This window comes from Python bivittatus, unplaced genomic scaffold (genome assembly GCF_059951505.1).
Source record: "Python bivittatus isolate LINGU-HERP-01145 unplaced genomic scaffold, Pbiv_v1 ctg000850_np1212, whole genome shotgun sequence".
Taxonomy (NCBI): domain Eukaryota; kingdom Metazoa; phylum Chordata; class Lepidosauria; order Squamata; family Pythonidae; genus Python; species Python bivittatus.
Genome location: NW_028277112.1, coordinates 63,950,261 through 63,962,465, shown reverse-complemented (window position 1 = coordinate 63,962,465; position 12,205 = coordinate 63,950,261). Strand labels below are relative to the sequence as shown.

Sequence of the window (12,205 nt, the reverse complement as noted above, 5' to 3'; positions counted from 1 at the left end):
ACCCTATTATCAGCCCAAACATTCAAGGGTATGCAAACTGTTGAACAGGACCATTTTATTATTTCCTTGATTGCTATAGTTTGTTCAATGATTGTGCTCTTCTGCAATGCCTAATAGTTTAATTTGAATCACGTTACAAATTAGAATAAAAGTGTTTGGTCTGATCATTCATGTTTACTTACTAAATGGTCTACATCTTACAAATTCTGCCAGGGGTATGTAAACCTATGGGTATAACTGTACATATCTGGGCTCAGGACATTTTTTGAATGCCAAGTGTCTTATTTTCTGCACCAAGTTCCAACAGGTGGATGAGAGAGTCAGGTAGATCCCAACCTTCTAAAAAGTACTTAAAATACTCATGGAACTAACATATATTTACATGGCATCTATATAACAGGATAAGCAGCAGTAAACTGGTAAGAATGAATGGGTGAAGTTATATATGACACTACAATGCAGCAACTTCATCCTCCCCCCCCCTTCCCATTTGTCAATGGCCCAACTTAGGCACTGGAGGCTCTTAACAATCATGAGCAATACTAAAGAGAATATTTTGTATCACTATGTTTATGTGAAGGTTGTGTAATTTATACAGATTACAAGGGTGCATTTTTAAAAATTGATGCAAAATTTAAAACTTTTTTTTTTTTTTGCTTTGGGTACCTCCAGCAAGGAATGTAAGTTACCACAAAGAAGAAATTCAGCATGCTATCCCTTACGGTGGGAGTCTCTGAGCTCTTAAACAGTGTTGCAAGAGGCTCCACAAAAGGACTGCCACTGGAGCATGGGCAATCATTTGTAGTAATTTTTTAAAAATAGTATCTATAGACTTCTAGTATAAAGGCACAGAACTGAGGCACAAATCAGTAAATATATTCATGTTTTTTTTCCAAGTGCTAAAATCACAATTGGAATATCTCTAAAATGTCTTGTGTATGCATTGCCGTGACATCAAAAAACCGCAGTGGCTTGAATTTTACAGTGCAGTCTCTTGAAGCCAATACAACTTTTACTCTGATGGGGAAAAGGGGGGATTTCGTGCAAAAAATTACAAAATCAAGTTATACATATACAAAGATAATTAGTTTTTATCCATATCTAAATTAAGTCAGTTAATCCATGATCTAAACATTCAAAATCCATAACTGGACAACTGTTTTATTAGAATTAAAAGACATAAATGTGTGTACGTGAATTCTCCACAACTTGTCAACAGGTGAATAGCACAGAAGTAAAAGATGTTGAATGAATGAATGAATGAATGAATGAATGAATGAATGAATGAATGAATGAATGAATCCCTCCCTCCCTCCCTCCCTCCCTCCCTCCCTCCCTCCCTCCAGTGTTGTAGCCATGAAGTCTGCTGGCAAAGACTGATTCTAAATTGCAAGACTTATGGCTAAAACCTGGCCTACATTTGTATCTTCATAAAGCAAATGCATTAGTCAACCAAAGGTATGTAGCTAACAGATTACACCTACATTCAGAGACAAAAAAAACACACAGACCACTGAGACTTTCATCTGCTACCTGCCATGGGCAGGACTCATAGGCCCCTAGCCTAGCAGGCAGCTGGCTCATTGTAATTGATTGACTGATTGATTATGTGCCATCAAGTCAATGTCAACTCTTAGCAATCACACAGATTATCTCCATGACATTCCGTTCCTAATCTGGTCTTTCGGGTCCTCCATCAGTGCGTGTTCATTGTACTGGATTCCAAAGTTATTTGCAAACACAAAGAGAGTTCTACCTGTTACACGTTCACACACTTGAAAAACAGAGATTAGACAACTTTTTTTTTTTTTTGCTTTTATTACAAGCATATAATATTAATTGGCAGAACACTGAATACAAGCTTCACTATCATAAAATCAAAACAAGCAATAATTCCCAGAAAGGCTTATTCAGACAAAAACTAGCCACCAATAGTACAAAAGTTACACAGCAACACAAAGCATAAAAAAATGTAAACGTCCAATTGAAACCAAGCCAAAACTATGATTTTTTTTTCCCAATACGGCAAGAATTTTCAGTCACTTTATTATGCCACATAGTAAGGATAAAGGATTAAATGGCTGCACTGGCTTATTGTCCTATAACCCTAAATTGCCTGGTTGCTATAGTGATCAGAGTTTTTTATTTAAGGTATTTTGGAGGACCCTATTATACAACGGGTATGCACAGCACATCTTGGTTGACTCCTCATGCAACGACATGTGCCTGATCACACAGAGTATGGGGGAGATGGTGACCTACCAACATTTTTGTTTAGTTGAATGTTTATGGACATAAGTACAATTTCAGACATATGTCCTTGGCCAAAGCTATTCATTCAGCAACAGATCTAGATATGGGATTCCAGATATCTACCAAAGAACTGCAGTGCAGTATGTTGAGAGAGTGTTTTGTAATAAATGGATGGTGGACAGCCAAGAGAGAAAGCACTTGGCACTTCCTCTACCACTTTTCCATATTAAACTCTCTTGTCTCTTCAGCCATGGATATGAATTTCATGTCGGTTTGCTGGGTCGCAGGGCAAGTGGTGGATGGGGAAAACTGTTAAGCACACACACTATTCCTCCACTGTACATTGCCCTCCTGCCATTTTTAGGGCTATATATATATATATATATATATATATATATATATATATTTGGAGAATTTAGGGTTAGATACAAATTCTTGGAGCATGTTTATGCCACGCAAGTTCCACTTAGAAAGGAAAGTGTGCTTCCAAGCCAACAGTACACCTCTGAAGAAAAATGCTGTGTTTCTGTGCACATTTTGACTACAAGGTGAAGATATCCACTTGCAATGCTGACATGCAATGGTCTGCCTGTGTGCCTTGTCATCTTATATTTTAAATCCCAAAGCACACACACAAATATATGCTAAGTTAAGGTATCACATGAAGTGTTTAACACCAGAGCAATTACCTGAGGAAATACAGAAACAGGATTTTTCTGTAAAATACAGTTTGGTCTGCAGTAAATGCATTTCTTATGTACTGGTTAAAATATAAAGTTATCAAAGAGTCATAGTGTAGATGTACAAATTGGTTGGCTTTCTCCTATTGCATTTACAGCTCAGTTTCAAATAACTGCAAATAGGCTAACAATGTTAATAAGTCTGCCATCCACTGGAAAAGAAATAAGACAGTGAATTTCCCAAAGATTATTTATATTGTTATGAAAACAATAGGAGCCAGATAAACTTTCCAAAAGCTCAAATCCAATTGAAGAAAAAAATAGCACCATCATAGTTTGAAGCCGGATATTTAAAATTACTGTATTACTCCCAGAACATAAGAGATTGTGTCCAGAGCATTGCACAACCACGAAGAAATAAATATTTCCAGGTTCAATGGTATCATTATGAGAAATACCAGACATACCAATGGCACACAAGAAACATTTCTGATAGGCTGCAAGTTTCCACGTTTCACATTGAAGAGTTCTTGCCAGATCACCATTAAAATATTGCTGACAGGTAGTTCTTGCACACAGAAACAACTCCCATATGTCATTCTTAAAAATCCCAAGAGAAGGGAGAAGGAAGAAGATCCCATTTGAATGTAAACTTAAAACTACCTACATTATCTTTCTCCAAACTGCAGTTAGTCGATGCTACATTTACCATTTAAAAAGTATGCCTAACAGAAGCATGTTTCAAACCTATTGCACAAAAAGCATAACGTAATGCTCTCTTTATCCATACAAAAACATACCATTTTTTTTAAAAAAAATAAGAATAAATGGGGCCAAACTAAAATTACACTAAATGTGGCTACCAAGAAAGGCCAGTCACGGCTCTATGTTTCTGTTTGCTACTTTGGAACGTCTCATTAAACTTACCCGGGACTTAAGCTACAGAGCTGTGAGCTTTCCTCCTCTATGTAACGGGAAAGAAATACAGAATGTAAAGATACCACGTCATCAGTAAGTCACGCCAGACATTACAATAGGTGGAAAACAGGCAGACAGGTGCCATTTTTGGTAGGAGATCCTCGTTTAGTGCAAAATCTAATTTGGCCCCTCACAAAAGGAAGGAAGAAGCTTGTAAAAAACATCTCACAATTTCATTTTATATGCCCATAAATAAAGCTGGACCATTGAAACCAAAAAAGTAATAATAATTAAAAAAAAAATACTTAGATGGTAAAAAGTAAGAGAGAAGGCTTAAAATAGAATAAATAATTTTATAAAGTTAACTTTTCAACCCCCCCATCTTATTTAAAATTCAATATTATATATTCTGATTTCTCTATCTTAAAAAGAAAATTATACCAAGCGAGACCATCAGCCTGCCTCATTCTGTCTGTCTTTTTGTTGCTAAGGATTATGCAACAAGACCATTTGACTGCATTCATTTACCAGTGGTAAGCAGTTAATTAAAACAAAGAACAGAAATTACTTCACAGTTAATTTATATATCACTTAATCTAGACCAATGTTTCTCAACCTTGGTGACTTTAAGATGTGTGGACTTCAACTCCCAGAGTTCCACAGCTAGCCATGCTGGCTGGAATTCTGGGAGTTGAAGTCCACTCATCTTAAAGTGGCCAAGGTTGACGAACACTGCTCTAGACAAACTTAATGTGGCTGGAGCACCTCCAAGCCACTTAACGCTAGAAGTGAAGACCTAAAGCCAGAAGGTCAAGAGAATGTTTCCCACCCAAATCATTGTGCAACCTGCCCCTTAAAAGCTTCACAGAAGAGAGACAGCCGATATAACAAGAATCAGTTCTACTAATATTAACCATAGTTTTTCTGATAAAACAAGCCAGTTAGGTCTTTGAAACAAATAATTCCCAAGGGACGTGGTTTCCATAGGAGAAGAAATATTCTGAGAAACTGTTCAGAAAATTTTTTTTTTTAAAAAAAACCAAAGTATTTTCTGCCACCATTGTTGTTAGGCTGTTAGAAAACAGAAATAAACACTCATTTATGAGTAATAAAACCAGCCTGGGTGTTAACTGCTGGCTTTTGTTTCATGCACCTGATTACGTATATAGTAATATAGCACCGTATCAAATTCAAGTGATTCAAAAACTTGCTAGAAATTTAGCAGTGCAGGTTCTGTAAACTGCTGCAGTCAAGAGTTGTGGGGTTGTAGTTTGCATCTTAATACTATTTAATCCCTCAGTTTAAATTACGCATGGGGGTTGTATTCTGCATTTTGAGATGGTATTGGTGGAACAATTAAGCTGTATATCCAGTCTGAGGTAGAGTTAATAGTTGCACAAGATCATTATACCCTCCAAAGATTTAACACAGTTCTCCCCAACCTGGTGTTCTCTAGATGTGTTGAAATATAACTCCCATCAAGCCCGCTGGCTAAGTCTAGAGAGCAAAAGTTTGGGAAAGCCTGTTTTAACTGAATCAAGCGGGTACTCAACAGGGTGGCTAACTTTAAGGATCACTAAGCACTGTTAGCCAGTATGTTTTCAGATAGCACCAGGTGGCCTGTAACAGGGGAAGATGGGGAATTTTTTAAGGCTGTACTATTTATGGCAGCCTGGCACATTTTCATACAGCCCTCCCATTCTACAAAGGTATATTCTTCCATTCACTAACAATTTTATTTATATCTCAGAAGATACTTTTTCAGAATAATGGCAAGAAATAATTTATCATTAGTAAGCACTTGCTTATTATACAAATTCTATATTTAAGAACTATACCTTTTAAGCGCACTTACTAGTAGAAAATCTCTTGCAACACCCCCTATTAAATGAGGGCAAACGTTACAAGAGGTGCTAGTGCACTCATGTTCATGTCATATGGAGAGTGGAAAATTGCTTTTAAGGTGTGTGATGTACTTTTTTCAACTCTAGCTCATCGCAACGAGACATGCGCAGAACACTCTCTACCGAAAGGTTGCCCAATGTTTTTCATTTGTCCTCCATTGCCACTTCCACTGCTAATTAAAACCTTGTACATTTATCCAACTTGCTCCCATTTTTTCTTTGTTCCTCTGACTCCTTTGATTTCCATCTATTCATATCTATCATTATAAAATTAGAGAAGGAAGTTTATGTAAGTCAGTTTGGAGAGATGGGTTCCTAATGGACCCATGTGCTGCTGACAAGAGAAGCCACAGGAAGAGAAGCTAGTTGGTATTTTACAAAAATGTGATCCTTTTTACTTCAGCTGATGTAAAAGAAATAATCAGCATTACGAAAAGAATGTATTTATCTGCTTCTAACAGAAATTATAAGGGGTTCCCAGTGGTGTGAGAACAATTCATTCCAGAAAATGAGATCTAACTGAATGTTATCTGATGTATAACTGATGTCAAAAATCACTCAACAGCACGAAAAGAACTTCCTGCTTTCACATTTGCATTTACTCATTTTTATTCCTTTCCTGCCACAACCCTGTACTTATTTAGGCTTGTCCACTCACCCACACCCCAGTCACATATCTCTGTTGTACCTTGCTGGGGCTTGTTCCATATAGGAAACATTCACTGTTAGCCACATCTGCAGAGCAAGACTATTCAGAAGAACAAGAAACACACATTGGCAAATTGCTATGAGTCCAATATATTCACCATTAAAACATAAACCTCAAAGTGGAAGTGACTTCCACAAAGGATGGAGAAACCTCAAGTCTCCATCTTCCTAGTGATCTCTCTGAAACTCAATCCTTGTATAGCCCATCTTCACTGGGCTATCCTCTGCTCCTGACTAGGAACGTGTTCAATCAGCACTGGGATTATAAGCAATAGAGCTAGTAAGACTGAGTAAAGGCAACCTTCTGCATCAAAAAGAAAAATCATGAAAAATTAAGAAGTATGCCCTCTCACCAATCCTTCTCAGCAGCAACTTCCTCCCTGTTCTATTCATATCCCATCCAAACTGGTGCCCAATGGAGGAAAGGCAGACTTGTGTTCATGCAAAGAATACTTGTGCCTCTGCATATGTATGTGCATATGGAAGAGAGACACAGAAAACATGCCTATATACATGCAACAAGGAGTATGCGCATGCATTCTTGGACACACTGGACTATTTAAAATCAATGACATGGTTCCCCCAGATGAAGGAGTCTTACATATCCTTTCCAGATGAAGAACAACATATATTTTGCATGGTCCAAATTTGCAGGTACCACCACTGAATGCAACCTTTAAAAAAAAAAAAACCCTTAAGATATTAAAGGGAAAGCAGCATTTACCTTCACACACCATTCCCACTTTTCCTTAGAGAAAGTGCACTTACATAGTCTAGAGGGAAAAATCAATCCCTTGGGGGCTGGATTTAAAAATAAATAAAGATTTATAGATTAAGGCCCAAAAGTACCATAGTGCCAACTAAATCTGAACATATAAAGATAGTTCAAGTAGAGAATTAGGCAAACACAATGGTCTTCTTACAGAAGCTAGAAACCAGCAGGAAGGTCAGTGAACTCACGCTTGTCACAGAATGCACGCTCCAGCATTAGTATTGTGTGTTGTTCAAAAGAACAATACTGGAGTTCAAGTAGTTAAGGCTGCTAAAGGCTTATTTCATTTTCTGAACAGGAAATCCCCAAGTCCAATATCAGCCCCAGCTATGTAAGTCACACATATTACAGAAAAAGGATGTTTTTTCCCCTAAATTTTCAGCAGTTTGGTGTGATCTGATAAAACTGAAACAAAATGGAAATCACTCATAGTCTTCCAATACCTTCATCAAATGAATCAGCAGAGGAACAAAGGAGCAGAATCCAGAACTGTGTTATGATGTCAAGTCACTGCCAACCATTAGATTTTTTTTTCAATGTTAAATACTATGAAGGGCTTACTGATAACAAGATGCCCATGAAGTTTAAGAGACAGAAAACCTGGTCCAAAAAAAAGAGAGAGAGAAAGAAAGACAAGGCTATGTTTAAGTTAAATTGCAAAACAATCCAAGAGCTGCTTGGTGACGACAAATTGAAAATTATCTCCTTCCCAACATTTTAACCTATTTTGCATCTTTCAAGATGATGACCAAGAACTGAGCTACACAGAGGGAACTGTGAAGTGCTTTCAATGTCTGTAAACATCATGCTGGTAGTGTCCTTTCAAACTGCACTTTCCTTTTTTGTAGAAAATAGTATAAATATTTTTACTGTCCCGAAAGTTGAGTTAATGCATCTCTCAGAGAAATATTCAGGATGGTGGGGTGGGAAAGTACTACTGTTTTCAGGAATGGATTCTGCTGGTCTATGTCACGAGTGAATTGAGTGATGATGCACTAAGAAGGTGCCTGATGATAGTCTCTGCAAAAAACCGTCCAGAAGGACAAAATAGTTCTTACAGCAAGTCCATTTTCGGTCTGTAATGTAGCAGTAGAGGTGCTTTCTGAAAAATAAATATAGCTGCTTGAGGAACTCTGTGATGCAGAGAACATTAATAAACAAACAAACAAACATTTTTTAAATTAAGCATAACCTTCATTTAGGACTCTGATGCCCACCGTTGTTGGCCTAGGAGCCAGAGCAACCCTCAGGGTCAAAATCACAGCAGGCTCCGCAAGGCTAGTCCTAGGTGGGGAAACTGGTCATTCCTGGCCTGAAGAGCTTGGCAGACACTATTTCTATCTTTGCCCAAAGTGAAGATGTCCCAAAGCCCAGCATCCCCCTTTATTTTCCTGCCAAAGCTAAAACAAAACAGAAAGATCATTTCTGACCTGAGACATGGAAAGAGAAGGAACAAAAGGAATCAGGATGTCAGTTATATCTTTGTGAATGATAAAGTAAAGGTTTAGAGATTTAAATGGAGAATATTAAATGCACCAACCAATTACCAATATTGCATACCTTAAATCTCCATCTTGTAACAACTACAAATTTGAGAGTATGGTCCTTGCCCAGAATTTCTTCATTGCATAATATATCCAGCTGATAAAGGAACAAAAGTTTTACATTTTTATTAAAGAGATCTATTTATGAGATCCAAATCATGATGTAATTAAAAACAAGTTTTTCTTTTTAATGGCATGAAATAGAATGTTATGACAGTACAATATAAATATTGCCTCCAAGAATCTCTTCAAGGTTTCCAATATTGTAAACTCACTTAGGGTTTTAGCTCTAACCAATAAGCTGTAAGCTGAATAGTATGTATACTCTATCATTTAGTTTGCCAGGTGGGTGGGAGATAATATTTCGGCACTTACAAGAGATGCAGTTATTTCAGGGCATTAACTTCACACTTCACTCCGTTTGGATCACCATCTGCTCCATAATCTACAAAAGACCAGATATTCTGGCCTTACAGAAATTAACTAAAGCCAGAGTGTGAAAATTATCAAAGTGAACATGTGCAAGTTCTGAGCGTCACTGCTTGAAAAACCTGGGAGGGAAGACCTGAGAAAATAAATTCTAAAACTGGTAGTTAAAAAATTGAGTTCCTGATAGGATTCTATATAGGATATGTGGAGGTTAATTTTATTAGCTGGCCATGAATGATTATTTCCAAATAGGCAAGAGATAGGCAGTAACAAACAGAAAATGATAGGATAACTCAGCAAAAATAAGTGTCTCTTTGGATGTGAAATTTCTTACCTGCCTTTAATTTGAAAGCCAGGGTCTGATATCATGAAGATCAAAAACCTCACATAACCATTTCAGTATAACTCATGTATGCCCTCAAAACATAGCAAACTTATTTGACACATAAGTGATTTGTACATTTATTTTCTCCTTCTGTTTCATCAGTTGCTGATACTAAATTTTACACCTAAATTCTCAAATTCTCATGGTCTCCCAGATTCCAGCCTGGTGCCTTAACCACTGCACTAAACTGTCTCCATCTTACTTAAAAGCACTAGTATAACGCCACGTAAGAATCAGACCATTCCTCAAAAATAAGCCAAGGAAAAATGAGTGAAACTTACTTTTCTTGCAATAAATACAGCAGATTACCTAGACAGCTGGCTTTCAATACATTATTTAAATAAGTACATGGCTTTTTAGCAGACATTAGGTATAACATAGCATATTCTCCAATTATTCACTTTGAAATTTTACATCATTTCAATCACAATCCATCTGGTATGTAATTTAAAATCTTAAAAGTTTCAATTGTCATTTTTTTTTTATTTTTAAGGAAATTATGCAATCTTCAGAACTCACAAACACGGCTGAAGGCACTTGCTCGTTCTGCAGAAAACAGGAGATTGTCATTTTGTACAAGTCTCTGCTAAAGTTCGCCCAATGAATTTTTGATATATTTACATGAATGCTTCAAGTGCAAACTAAGGAATATTAGGAAGCTTCAGAATCACATTTTGAGAGCTAATGTCTTTTAAGGCACTGCTTCTTTATATATTGAGGTATTGGGAATACCTCAAGCATGGGGATGGCTAGCCCCATAGAGGCCTTCTACCTTCAGCCTTAGATTTTTCATCCTCTTGGTCTCTCCTTTTTAGTAATGTTTTTAATTTAATTTAACTCCCCCAGAGTTCCCCCACTGGGGGGAGATGGGCGGTTGAAAAATTTAATAAATAAATAAATAAATAAATAAATAAATAAATAAATTCATTCATTCATTCATTATATATAAGTTAAGTGACTGAAAAAGTATTTCTGATTGAGGAAAAAGCAACCATCTCTAAGCATTTAATATGATTTTTTAAGAAAAAAAGTCACACAATTCTTTAAAAAAGCAGCCACATTTTTTGTTTCTCTCTCTTTTTTTAATCTATCAGCACGGATTACCTCATTAAATGAAGAAAGATTAAGTTTTTTGGCAATGAACTTCTTTAGATGCAAGACTGTCGCTTGTGCTGAGCAGCGAATCCATTTTCTCTTCAATCCACGCAATTTGCTACTGTTGCATTCCAAACAGATGCTTACCTTTAAGGAAAGAGCCAATAATAGTTAAATTAAGTTCTCATTTCATAGCAGCAAAACCAGAGAAATGAGCACCCTGAGGTATGTCATGCTCACGTTACATAACAAGGAGAAACAACAGATCAGCGGTGAGTCAAATGCAGAAGGGAGACTAGCTAAAAAGAATTGGTTGTCTGTGTTGGGAAAGTCCCAAAATATTGTGCAGAAATGAAATAACATTTCATCCATGCACAATATTCTAGCCCTTCAGTGGCTCAATTCTTAGATCTACTGCAATAGATGATTTTTTAGATCTACTGAAGTAGATGACTGAAAACTGGAAGAATGTCTTCTTCTGGAAGAAAAAAAATGGCAGAATGGAGAATAGTGAACGAGGGAGAAGTATTCTAATATGCTGTAATATGCTATGAAACTTCGTGTTATTTTCTCCAAGGCAGGATTATCAAACTGGATTAAGTAATTTGTTTGCAAGTGGGGGGCAATTCCCCCACTGGGAAGACAGTTTCTTATTGCGCTCTTTTGTGGGTTCAGTGAAGGTTGTGCATACATTCCACTAATCCCATGGACATTTGGATCTATGCTCTTCCTAGAATCTCCAGGTTCCTTAAACTTCTAAATATATATTGTTTTTAAAAAGTTCCTCTCTGCCTGAGACCCTTTCAACTAGAATACAGGGGAATAAGTCTTCTGCTTCCAGTTACTCCCAGATGTAAGCCCAGACACAGTTAATCGCTTTACATTCCAAACAATATCAATTATGCAGCAAGGAAAAATATTGTGCAGAAATGAGATAACATTTCATCCATGCACAATATTCTAGCCCTTCAGTGGCTCAATTCTTAGATCTACTGCAATAGATGATTTTCAGATCTACTGAAGTAGCTGGCAGCCATATAGGCTGACCAGCAAAGCCAACCTACTGCTCCAACCTATTGTGAATGGGAAGCAATTTCTTTTTCTTTCAAAGAATTTGGAATAATTTGTAAGGCATAGATTCAGTTAGCGAAAGAGAACAAAGTTAGTAGCGGAAGGGGAGACAGCCAACCATGAGAGGGTCACTTATTTTCAGCAATGTCTCCCCTTATTTCTTTTTTGCCTAGCAAATTCCAGGACAGAAGCCAGAGATTTCAATCAAGTTTGGGAAGTCACAAGCAGCCACGCTTAGGATTTTAAAAGTCACTATAATATCTAGGACATTCTTTCATTTTTGACAATTTCATGCATTTCTCTTAAAAATGAACCTCTCTAGTTATTCATGGAAATGACTTCTTTGAAAAGGATCAATGTTCTCTTTAAGCTAGCTCTACCTTCTATCAATTTTAAGGGGAAAAAAAACTCTATAACTTTAAACCAGTATTTCTGGACTTAAGCAA

The 12,205-nt window shown here is 36.9% G+C and overlaps 1 protein-coding gene across 2 annotated transcripts in view; it reads right to left on the bottom strand.

Moving 5' to 3' along the window:
* Positions 1–1,799: 1,799 nt before the first annotated feature.
* Positions 1,800–12,205, bottom strand: part of PCGF3 (polycomb group ring finger 3) — a 56,442-nt gene continuing 46,036 nt past the window's right edge. For both annotated transcript variants that reach the window (XM_088129980.1, XM_088129981.1), the window contains exons 8-10: positions 10,698–10,835; positions 8,796–8,876; positions 1,800–8,337 (exon numbers count right to left, since the gene is read on the bottom strand). In XM_088129980.1, the coding sequence (XP_087986106.1) occupies positions 8,290–8,337; positions 8,796–8,876; positions 10,698–10,835 (267 nt within the window). In that variant the 3' untranslated portion in view covers positions 1,800–8,289. The remainder of the gene's footprint in view (positions 8,338–8,795; positions 8,877–10,697; positions 10,836–12,205) is intronic.